The sequence below is a fragment of the Anopheles moucheti genome, chromosome 2 (assembly GCF_943734755.1).
Source record: "Anopheles moucheti chromosome 2, idAnoMoucSN_F20_07, whole genome shotgun sequence".
Lineage (NCBI taxonomy): Eukaryota > Metazoa > Arthropoda > Insecta > Diptera > Culicidae > Anopheles > Anopheles moucheti.
The window spans coordinates 41,772,057-41,785,362 of NC_069140.1; the positions used below are offsets into that span (position 1 = coordinate 41,772,057).

General features: G+C 42.4%; 1 protein-coding gene across 1 annotated transcript; it reads left to right on the plus strand.

Moving 5' to 3' along the window:
• Positions 1 to 8,287: 8,287 nt before the first annotated feature.
• Positions 8,288 to 11,713, plus strand: LOC128309729 (cathepsin K-like). Its single transcript, XM_053046192.1, has 3 exons — positions 8,288 to 8,338; positions 11,284 to 11,441; positions 11,518 to 11,713. Exons 1-3 carry the CDS (start codon positions 8,288 to 8,290, stop codon positions 11,711 to 11,713), a joined length of 405 nt encoding a protein of 134 aa, XP_052902152.1.
• The last annotated feature ends 1,593 nt before the right edge of the window (positions 11,714 to 13,306 follow it).

The following is a 13,306-nucleotide window of genomic DNA, read 5'->3' on the forward strand; positions in this document are numbered from 1 at the left end:
AAATACCCAAAATCGTCTTATATCCTAATTCATTGCTCATTGTACCAGAATTCAATAGATAGTGCCAATATCGATAAATATCGCCGATCGCCGTCTTGATTGATAAATAAATCAAATCTTAGTTTGCATGCTCATGCAGATCGGTATCAACTTAAAGCCCTCGATTACAAGCCTTAGCCGGGCCGGTATGGGCCCACAACAGATGGAAAGCAACTCGCCACCGGTAATAGCCGATTTTTATCACCTTCGAACGGTAATTCTGGTATTTTGCTACCATGAATCGCTACGATCCAATATATTTTACCCACCGGCTAGCCGCCCGCTACGTGCACAGCGTGACGCCCCCGTACCCGGACATCTTTCGGCCGCATCTAATGCGAGCTGCGAGTCTATAAAAGCCTCATAAAAATGCGATTTCGTACCGAAAGTGCTTAAAACAAATCAAACCAATACGGTCGAACGGTTTCGCTTCATGCAACTGGCCGGACCCGGGAAAAAGGCCAAGATTAAGTTTCTGGTTCACCGTGCCCGTGCGACGACAACTCGGCGACACCAGGACGTCCCACAGTGCTCCTTCTAATCAGTATCCTCGTACCGCTGGATGATGACCGTGTTGGCACACGACGGCTGCCCGACTCCCTCGCGCAGCTTTGATTTAGCTGTTTTACGAGCCAAATATTTTACGACGAATAGTTGCCCCCCGATCCGCTGCTCGACAGGTGGCGAACAGGCGACTTTTTACTCGACCACGCGTTTTGAGTGCACCCTGAGGAATCTTCGACATTTCGGTTCGGTCACGCTGTTAAATTAATTTATATGTTATGGAACAATATTCGCCCATCATTGTCTTGGGTGAGGTACACAATGAGCTGGCTTGCATTTTTCCCCCCAAATGGACCTACGGACTGGCCATCGCCTAATGGCAGCAGTGTGGTTTAACCATTGCCGAGACACAAGCGATCGGTCTTGTCGATCGACATCAAGTAAAAAAAGAAACCCCAGTAGCCCCGCTGCGATCGAATTCGTCTCGGATCGGCCCATTCACGGGGTCGCCATTTCTTCCCATTCCAAGCGACCTTAGCTACTCCCGAGGCGTCGAGGTGATGATAGAGCCCGAAGGGAGGGATTGAAATATATGAAAACGGGTTTATCATCGCACTACCGATCTACCGTACCGCTGTGCACCGGGTGGGGTTGGTTCTGCGGGCAAGGTGTTGGTAGAATTATTAAATTTTGATTTGTCGATTCGGATGGCCCGTCGACTTTTTACGATCGCGTCGCTACGAACACCGAACCGGATTGTCGTAAATGGTCACAGCTGATACGGTGCCGTCGAAATTTACATTCCGGCCGGCCGGTTCCTGGTGAATTATTTTGACTGCTGCACAATGGGCGAAAGGCAAACAGAAATTAAAAATTATTGGATTACCATCCCGCTGCTAGTTCGCTATTGTTCACTGCAGCACGCATGTATGTGTCACGCGACATGACAACGAATTGGAATTGTTTAGTTTTTCTCCCTGTTCACTGTGTTGGTTTTTGGTTTTGTGCTTATTATATTTAACGACGTTAGCGCTCGAGAACACTCCTACGCGATCAATGCATTCGATAACTTATTTGCATTTCGTTTTGAATTTGGGAATATGCAACTCCTGCCATCGTAAGCAAGCAATTACATTATAAAAGAAATTGAATGGAATAAACTTTAATACATTTTCTTATTAAATTACTAACATACTTACTTATCAGGCGCTACAACTGTTTCGCAGTCTTGGACTAGAGTCCTTGTTATTGGAGTCCTCTAAACTGTTCACGTTCGAACACCGTCGGCTGCCAATTCATTATCCCGGCCATTCTGGCATACACATAAACGACATCACTCCATCTCAATTTGGCCTATCCATTTAGCCGATCGAAAAGAACTTCAAGGTCTGGGTCGCCCTGGGTTATTCTCATGACGTGACCAGCCCATCGGAGCCTGGCGAGTCCATAACCACGGTACGACAATAGATCCATCATACAGCACGTTGATTCTCGTCATTGTAGCGGTTCCTCTATTGTTCTTACACACATGAGGGGCCAAAAATCCTTCTAACCATCAATCTGTCGATGGTGATGTAGAGAGTTTCGTCTGTTTCTGAGGCGTATATGAGTAGAGGAACTATATAAGTTCTATATAGTCCCAGCTTCTCGCAACAAGGGTTTTGAGTAGAGAAGTTTAATCAGAGTATAGAAGGACACCTTAGAGCGTATCTCAACATCAATGCTGTTATCGGTGCTTACTTTGGACTATTTTTTAAACTGTACATAATTATGACAACTATCATAGTTTTTATAGCTATTTAACATTCATTGAGTTAAAAAACTAAACAAAGAAAATCGTAACAAAATAAACGTAAAAAGACACCTAAGTTTGTTTAAGCCATAATAAAAAACCATAATCAATATAAAATAGTTAATGAGATATTAATATTAATTAATATACATTAATGACACATATATTCATGAGTAAATGTATTAATCAGGAAACCACTAAAACCAACATTTCTATACCAGGACATTGTATTCTAAAGTGTTTTGAACCTTAGAATACATTTAGCAATCTGAAGGTTTGAATTACTTAGAATCGATTCTATATGAAGATCTTATACGAAAATAAACATACTACTATAATATACCGAAGATGAAGTAGATGAAGCTGAAATTGAACATATATAAAAACGAAAAGTAATAAATACAATTGAATTTTGAAGTAGAAGTAGATTCAAACAATAAAACAATACAATAAAACATGAAGAAAAAAATACAATAAAACGAGATAATGAAAGAAGTTAGAACAAAATACAATTAAATATTGTTAGCTTAGGGTTCGAGGCTGTCAATTTTATATGGAATATATGCTGTGATGAAATCTAATAAAATGAAATGCAGTAAAGGAGTTTACAAAAAAATTTTACACAAAGGCGAACAATATAGATCATGAGTGTAACTTTAATATAACTAAGCGAATTAAAAACAACCGCGTGTAGCAACGGTTTTTCTAATGTTGCAACAAAAATCACACAATATAACAGCAAATGCTTAACTACACTATAAATCTAATTCACCAATTTTTTAGTACAGGTTTTATTTTTATTTCTTGCCTAGCGTACTTGTAATGAAAATATCAAACATATATTACCTCACCAGGACATGTCGGATTGATAGCATCAACACCGCGACCCATAACGCCATATGCCATACACCACAACACCCAGTTACGTGTGGCTGAATGAAATCGAACTGACAATGAAATCAATTTGCAACATTAGCAACAAGGTCGGAGGTGTGATTGCTCGACACATGCACATTAAACGCCAGCTCCCCCCTTTTTCTTAGCTCCCTGCAAATGCACCCGCTCGACGTATCATCAATTAACACCAATCCTTCACACCAAATGAAGGTGTTATTTATTGCCAACAAAGCTACAGTTGCAAGCCGGGAACGATCGATTATCAGCCAAACTTGCAGCACAACTAACTGGTCGTCGTGCGCTGCATACCACTGTCATATGTTTCCCATGCCGTCCTGGGGTAGTCCGACTGTATTTACCAGATCACGTCAGCGGAGAACCATAAACTACCGTAATAACTTAATAAAGCCATTAAATCGATTGCAATTATCGGCTGACAGTTTCTCATCAAACTTTTACAGCTCACTTCTTTCAAAACGATCCTCTAAGGCACGCAGACCGACCGGGATGGGACCGAGGAGGGGGGGGGAGACTTATGTCGTGTCGTAGTTGACGCTGTTGAATGAAAACTCTTCAAAACTCACCATTCCGGGGTGCCGGCCCGAGCTGATCCACTCCCGGCGGTGGTACGATGAAAATGCCCCAGGAACTTAACCGAAGGGAGTTTGGAAAATTAATAGCTCCATCATAAATAACTCAATAGGCAGCTCGAGCACGGCCGATCGACACAAGCGGCCTGGTGATTCGAATGCGCATGAAGACGCGAAGAGATGATGGGAAGTCGATGCACGACGGGCACTGAGTACATGCACTGCATCAGACGCATCTTGCATCGGGTCAGCAAAACCATCGCACCCACCATGATCATGATCGGGTAACGCAATGCAATGTGGGAAAATGCAATTAGTTTTATATTTGCTGCAGTGGGCCCTGCACGGATGCCACTTGGTACGGTTTCCCGCGCCGCAGATCTACCGTCGGCTCGAAAACAGTCGGTGGTCGAACGGCAACCTGTTTGCTACTTCATTCATAAATAATTGAATAGGAACACCTGACAGTTTGTTGCGGCAGCAAAACGTTACAATATCAATACGATGGGAAAACACCACGTCCGCCGGGTCGCTTTGCCTCAGAAATGCAGGCAATTTTGTTTGGTTTTTAATTAATTTTTCCCTTTTTCGCCCGACGGTGGAAGCAAACATGCTTTTATGGATTCAATCAGCATTCATTTGCGCGAGTTGATGTATGAAAATCGTAAACCGAACACCAGCAATCAACTAATTTCACTTTCGGTTTTCCTCACTTTACACCCGTCGGGCGTCCTATTTGCATATATTGGAAAAAAATACTGTTCTATTGCATAAAAAGGACGGAACAATCGCACGATTAAATTTCTTAATCAAATCCCTACACCAGTCCACATCGGGTGACTCAATATGTTCATCAACTTGTCAAAGGTCTATGCCGCAAATGAAGCGTGCGTAATCATGTAGCACCTTGCAACCATTGCCCGAACATGGCCAACCGTACAGGGGATGCACTCGGTCACCACCGCCACCTTTCGTCGACCATAGCTTTCCGAGCAGTTCCGCGGCCGGCCCGATCCGACCACATCGCACAAACGGGACGAAACCGTGAGAAAGCATAAAATTGCGCCAAATAATGTTACAACCGGATCACCCGCTGGGTAGACCGCAACATTCCTTGCGGTGGCAGGTTGCGCCTAACCCTAATGCACTCTCCGCACTATTCCGGCCAGCGCTCACTTGGCCCGGTGCGGGCCCGCCAGCCACTTTGCAAGCGCGTCTCATTTGACCAAATTTGGATCTACCTTGCATCGCATAATCAAGCGATTTGACGCGACCGGACAACGGCGCACGGGGCAAAACCCGCTCATTACGGGCGTGTTGCAACGACCTTCTCGACAATAACACCCCAGCACCACCATACGGTAAAAACCGCTTTAATATTCCTCATTACGCCATAAACAGAATATTTTGCTAAAATATGCGCTCACTGTGAATTCGTACGGGTTTGGAGATACTTCTGGGGTTGTTTTTTATATTCGTTGCTCTCATAATTAGGCGCAACGACAGAGCAAAAAAAAATAGCTTGTCAGCGACATAAAACGACTAATTAAACACCCGAACGATCGGGCGTTGAACTAATTATTTACTATCCGGAACGAATCCGCATGTATATAAATCGGTAACGTGGGCAGCAACCCGCAGGACAGTTTGTGACGCCTGCGTCACTCAAAGGACAGCATGGATGTTGAATTGTGAAACTCGATTTAAAAAAAAAAAACACTCTTTCCCTGATCCTTTCAACGAAGCACAATCAATTTAGCAACCGAGTGGAGTGTAAAGTGCGCTAAGGATGGCCATAATTAAGAAGTCGTTAATACATACTTTTACATCCGCGCTGCATCCCACACCGTGTTGCTGAGAGAAAGATGGACAAGCTCGAAAGCAAACCAAGAACGCCTCTCGTGTGATCTACCGGACATTGCATCGATGAAACGTTTTGGTCGAAACCCCACGCGCGCATTAAAAAGAATTAATTTAGAGCAGTTTTTTGTTTGCTGTTGTTGTGGTTTGGGGCCCGTTCAACGGTTCCACCCATAAAATACGCTCAATTCCAGGGTCATGGACAGCGTCTGGCGCGAAATGGCGTGGTTGCGTGGATTCTGCGCGTGTTAATTGCTAACGCCTGTTTTGTGATCGAACCCGAATCGAGCGAACTGCCTTTGCCCTCCCGGGGGCAGTTGCAAACGAAGCGATATCGCAGACCTGCAGAAGGACATAAATATTCGGACGGAAATTTCACGCTTTGTCGCTTCGGCACGGTGGGTGTGGAATCTGTGTTGGATGCACATTAATTTTGGGGCGTGCAGCTGAAAGGTGTCGTGAGTGCAACCCGGCATCCCGGACTGTTCCCGCCCATGGATGCTTCGTGCGGAGTAGCTTTGTGGCTATTTTGTTTTGTAATATAACAACCAATGACTAGTTTTTGGCAATGTATACAGCTCAGGTGTGTTAAAGATTTTGTTAAATAAATAATGTTAAATATTGTGGAAATGGAGGGCATAATTCATGGATGATTCATGACATTTTTTTCAGAAATTATTTTTTATGTAAAACATTACATCGAATAGTTGAAATACAATCCTAAACTAGACGGCCATACCTAATACCTTTACTCTAGTGAACAGAGGCGTTTAACAGAAAACTAAATAAATTATATCACACATGTAGAATGCGATCATTTCAGTGCTGTTTTTCTCCTTTCACATCAATCTTAATCTCGCCAAGTACAAGAAATGCATAAAATATCAATAAAATAAATAAAGGTATCTTCCCAGAAGATTCGCCCTTCATCGTGCGTCTTTGGTTGGTTTTCCAATTTCGAATTTGGATTTTATACACCGGTAACTTCATGTACTCATTCCAAATCTCCTCCACCATCTGTCAGATGAACTTGAAAATTTGTTTCAAATCCCGGAGCGATCGAAACGAATACGAAACGAAGCGAATTGATGGTGATCGTCAGAATCGCTGTTACATGCTAGTGATCGCAATTCAAACTGCACATGCATGTCGATCTTAAGGCGATGATTTTAACCTGCTGTGCTGAAGGTGTTGCGATCGAAATTATTTCCGAGTGCGTAAATCACCCCGGTTCTATCCGATCTTGATATGCGGAAAAAGGCATTCGTGTGCTCGATATTTTGCAATGCTTAAAATCAACCCGTCATGTTTCGGTCGAATCGGGACATGATTTATACGTTTGAGTTTCAGTTAAGTGAAAACAAAAAGAATTGACCATGTTTTTGCCGGAGTTCCTTACATGCTTTTTGGATACTTGAGCTCCAAAAGTTTGGACAACTTAAACATTTTTATTTTTTTAATACTCCATGAAATTCTTTTCTTATTTTGTCATACTAAATACTAAGGATGAGTTTTTTTTTCAAAAAAATATTATGCCAACGAGTATAATAGATGTGGCCCCAGGGTTCCCCGATACACTATTTTGAATCGCCTTCTCATGTACATCCACATCTATCGCTTCCCAGCAAGAGCTCGTTGCTACGTGTTATTTATTTAATTTTACGAGCTCGTTAAGATTCCATTAGCACACCCAGAGGTTGGTACACATTTCTAATCATACCTGACACTAATTTTGCTTATCGATATTCATCGATTAATTGCACCGGCTCCCTGGGACGCCAGACGATACCTATCGAAACATGCACCGTTCCATTCGCTCGATACCGACGCTTAACATAAAGAGTAAATGCACCAGTAACGACAGTGTTGATAACCTGCGTGAACCTGCCTGAAGGGGCCACTGTAATGTCTGCAAGACATCATCATCATCACACACACACAAACACACGGTCAGCATACGTATCCTGGCCGGCGTTTTTACTTGCCGGATCAATGATCGAATGCTCTGCACTGCTCATGTCAAACGGTGTTATCGGTACGATCTCTCCACACCGTCAGACACGTTGTTCCAAACACTTTGTACGTCAGATTGGTCTGAAGATGATTAGCTAGCCCCGGCCCCCAGCAGATGTGGTCAGTTGATTCTGGTTATAGTCTTGCGCGAAAGCCGGTATGAACAGGTTGCAAACTCATTCTGAACCGCAGCAGCCAACAGCGGGACCTAGGACGCAAGATGGTGCGATAAGATGTTGAACTGAGCACGACGAAGCAAAAGATCAATATTTATATGTTAATTAATGTTAGATAACCGAAGACGCTGAGGCGAACGAGGGTGTCCGGCACTGTGTGGAAAAACTCCTGGGCTTGGGATGCTCCACAAACCACTGAGCGCAAACCAGCTCTTCAGCCCAGGACGTTTTACGTTGCAAGTTGTATTAAAACTACTAGGCTATAAAAATACACCCAAACCGGACTCCGGTGTGGCGTTGGGCAGAGGTTTATCACCACCACCGGACAGTGATAATAATTTATTTTCAGTGAAAAACTGCTCCCGATTCTATTACCTTCCTTTTCACGCGCCCATACGTTGGTTGCGCTGCTACACATGTGGAACAACAAGTTCCACTTCCTTTTGCCGGTGCCAGTTATCGGTCCGGTAAGTGTTCGGGACCCGCGAATGAGTACGTGTGCATCACGGTGCACATATAATCTGCTTATCGATGTGCTTTAATCTGAGACACCCGACACTGGCTGCAGTCGAGACGATCGTTGAGACAGGTGAAGTGAGACATGTAAATGCGGAAGGAATACGATCGATTCCCTCGTGGTTCCACAGATGGTACAAAAATCGCAATAGGACTACTCCTCAAGGATGCATGCAGTGTTCCATCGATGCACAAGATGTCATGAGAGAAATGGGTCCCGCAGAAGGATGCAGATAGTCCCAACGTTCCTCAGGCCATCGGCAGGACGTTTAACCAAATCGATAACTTCAAAGGGCACTAATAATAGGGCACCTCAGCGCAACCTAGCTACCCGACATCACGTTACAGCAACAGAAGATAGAGAAAGCAGTAGCAGCACGCGGTCCTGTCCGTTGCGGATGAAAAGTGTAGCGAATTTTTCACCTTAATGGACGCTGTAATTAAATCATGTACCGGTGCCATCTTCAATTCGTTCTTCCGCGGTATGACAACGAGATGGCGGTGGCTTCGATTTACGATCCACCGGAACCGGAGCTGTTCGGGGAGTGGGATGAAAAAAAACCATTCGGCAACGTCAGGTGATAAAATATGCACCATTTAGCACTGTGTGCGCGCGTCACAAGACACCGCCAAGCGCAACGCGCGACATTCATGCTTGCGGGCAGGGAAAAGCATTTTAAACACAATTCTTCCACGGGGCGCGAAACGTATCGCAGTCAATCGATGGCACTGTCATTAAAATAAATCAGTTGCAGAAATGATCTTTAAGGCCACGGTTTTGCGATCTGTAAATCATGCCTTGATGGTGTTGGTGGTGGCAGTGGTAGCGATTGCAGGAACGTTTGGTGTCTGGAATGTACGTAGCCTTCGTTCCACACTCGATCTGGCATAGCTCGTCTAATGAAGCACCTAATGGTAGATAAACAGGAAGCTTTTAATTTATTGCACACCAAACCCAACCCATCCCAGCAGCACCATTTAAACGATCTGTTGTAAATTATAAATGGAATGCCAACAGGTGCTTCATCTAGTTAATTTATGCAACTGAATTGCTATGTTTCGCATATTTGCGAATATCTTACAGGTATCCTAGTACAGTTGATGTAAGGCTAAAACAAAAATTATTTTATTTTTTAGTTTATTAGCAACTCAAAACCCACCAATATGACCTGCTTCTGTGAGTTTAAAAGGGTTTATTGCTTAACACTCCCTTAGTCCTTTTGTTTTGCTTTTACCTCTGTTAAATTAATAATATTTGCTACAATTTTCTTAACAAACATATATTATTTTTTGCAATAGTCTAGAAAGAACAGTGAAAATATGTTTACTAGTTCAAATCAACATTAAAATAGTTTAAAAAATATTATTATTAGAGAATACCTAGATAGAATACCTATTAGAGAATATTAGAGAATTAGAGATACTTGAAGCATCCACTACGATTACATGCTACCTAAAAGAGCTTCCAAACGAATCAAATGCCCCTTTTTATTTAAAATAATTGTGACTGATTTCCAAATTTTATCTAAAATTAAAGCCAAAATCATAAAATTTTATTTCTTCAAAACTAAATTTTTTTAATAAAAATCTTCTTTTATGCCAGAATAAAATTGCTTGAACGGACTAACCCTGCTTTGTTTCCACTTTAAGCAAGTTCTGCAGTTTCGCTTGGTCATCAATACTCGTCAGCTGTGTTAACCACAACAAACCAACAATAATTTGGGCCTCCAACCAAAAAATAGTTCAGCTAAAGGTGCCAACATATTGAGCCATGCTTGGTCAGTACATTCATGCAGTGTGAAACACTTGATCAGTTGAACAGTTGATTAACGCGACGCGGAGTTTAATTATCTGCGCTAGACAAACGTGAAAAATAGCGCCTGCATGTTCCGTTGGTTTTCGGGGTGGTTATACAAAATACAACAAGTTCCCTTTTAGTTTGACCCGGTTCTTATGAGACGTGTGTAAATGACACGTCAATCATACGCACAAGCGTGATACCGAAAGTGCATGATTAACAACTCACCACAGCGCACGCCGCCAGTTCAAAGTGCATGTCAAATCAATGTCCCAGCCACCGGGGAAACGCCCAACCGGCGAAGGCAACCTTTTGCGCTCGTCTTCCATTCGAGTTTGGCAAGAATGCAAACAATGCACCTTTCGGTGCACCCTTTTGCCACCGAACGCCGGTGGTTTAACGTATGACACTGAAGTGTTTGCTTTTTTTTGCTTTCTTTCTGTCCCATTGCAGTAGACGGCCCGTTTGATCCAACCCGCGTTACTGAGCACCAAGTGTGATTGTGAATTTGCAACAAAAATAAGCGAAAAAAAGCTAGCAGTGAAATATCTTTACCGCATTCTACGCACATCATGCGTCACGGGCGGCATTTATTTCGCGATCGTATCGCGATCTGTTGCGACGCGCGTATTTCGTGAAGGTGTTAAGCCGCGCTGTATGCAACGTCATTCTTCGCGGTGCGCATAACACGTCAGGATATCCCCATCCGATGACAACCGGATAATGTTCCAAACCATGCTTCAATCAACGCAGCTGATGAATGTCGGACGAGCCGGTGAAGTTAACCATCGGATATCACCGTATCTCGACGGTGAAAGTGTCATTCAACGGTGGTGTTGTTGCTCGGTGCAAGGGACCGGATATGTACCGAAAGATGGTGGTGTACTCATTTTATTGCCATGTCACCTTTTTGGGTGCATGATATTGTGCATCTTAAATTGTTTGCTTCTTCCTTACAGACATCCAACCGTTAATAGTCTTCTGATTTCAAATTAAACTTTAAATTAATGTATTTTTCCGCCAGGTTTTAAATTAAGCAGTAAAAAGCTAGATACAATTGTTCTTCTTATATCTCATCCTTCCATTTTCCTGATACAGCAAGGTCAATGTGCATTCAACAAGGACTATGCAATCGCCAACATTAGCGAGTGGGCGATCATGCCCAAAAATGAAGATGCCCTTGCGTATGCCTTGTGGAAGGTGGGTCCCATTCCGGTCAGCATAAATGCAGCTCCAAAATCGTTCCAGTTGTATAGGTTAGAAAATGTTACCAAAAAACAACTATTTCCTTTTCCTAATGTTGTTTGATTTAATTTCTCCACGTCTTTATAGCAATGGCATTTATGATGATGAGGCTTCATGTGACAACTCGAAAGTGAACCATGCTATGCTCCTGCTCGGCTACACTAAGGATTACTGGATACTAAAGAACTGGTGGGGTAGCTGGGGAGAGGACGGTTATATGCGGTTGGCACGCGGAAAGAATCTTTGCGGCATCAGCAACTATGCCGGTTATGTTACAGTTTAATTATTTTTGACACATTTTAAAACAGATTATTTAAGTATCTTATAAATAGTTCGAACCGAAACATAAACTCTAAACAAACTATTAAAAGCATAAATACAAATATTCAGTACACTTCATTTGATTACGAAACTCATAATAATTCTGAACGAGATTATTGTCATGTGTTATACTATTTGGCATCGATTGAATCTGCTCTCGTTCGAATCGCTACATTCCAATTTGTTGCACAAAGTTTTGCTTTCATATTTTATTAAACTAACCGTTCAGCCTGGGTATCAAGAGATAATAATGAATTCCACCAACACGATAGAACATTTAACGTACGCCGGTTTTCCGAAATTGGATCCAGCGCCCAAAACACCGCCCATTTCATTTTTTCATTTCGGCTGTGTCGGGTTCGATCCAGACGTAAACAATCATGCATAAATTTAACCTAATCTGATCTGTTGCTTTCTGCGTTGTGGTAGAAACAGAAACTCAAAGCCAAAATCCGTGCTGCATCCACGAGAATGGTTGCAATTGCTTCGCGTCGTATAAGAACCCCGAGAAGCAAAAAAAAAAAATGCATTACCACAATACAAAACCATTTCGAATGAAGTGTGAAAACGTCTGTTTTTGGGGATGTAAGGCGAAGCAAGAAGTGATGATGACACCTTTCGAAACGATTGCTCGTCCACCGCAGAAGTCACTTAGAATCGATCCGGAGAGGAAGAAAAAAAAACAGCTCAACCGATTCAAACCAATTGTGGGTTGTCTGCTTGGTCGAGTGCGGTCGACAAAAGTGGGCAATGGGCCTGCAGCATTTTCTGGCGGAAGACAACCGTTTGCCAAATTGTGTTTCCAGCATCAATAAGGTGTCCAGCTAAAGCCGTGAATTATTGCAAATCAAAAAACATTTATTCCAACACAATATACGATCCTGGATTTTGTGCGTGTGAATGTGGAGGAATCTTCCCGGAACGGAAGCGTTTCAGAAGCGACCAATGATACCAAGCAATTGACCAAAATGAGGACAGTTTTCGATGCGGTACCGGTGTCGTATAAAATTTAACCGATCGTAACTGTACGGTAATTTTCGGTCGTAAAACCCGTTCCGGAATTTTTCTCCCCCGTACTCGGAACAATCCTGTGGTGAAATTTCAAAATGACAGTTTGATAACCTTGTACAGCTGCTCCCCGAGATACACGGAATCTGAATTCCGTGGATTTGACTGTTTCATAGTCCAATGTGTTATCAAATTTATCAAATAAAAAGATTAGTCCATTACCAACACAATTAAAAAAAGCTTTATTTTGAAAACTTTAGTGCCCAACTTGTTTTATTGGTATCAGATGATAATTTTAGAGTACCTCTAGAGTACCTGCCAGAAATACTTCATTTGGTCGTTTATAGTGCGTTTTGTTGTATGTGGAGTTTTTCTGGAAACATCTTGTCAAAAAAGTGAGCAGTAAATATGTCAAAAATTATTATTCTAACAGATTGTGGCTGAATTAAATTTATTCTAAACTGGAGAAACACAAGCATTAGAAACAAAATTCGAAGATATTTAAGAAAAAGTTACAATATTGCATGAAAAAAATAGGTTTATATCA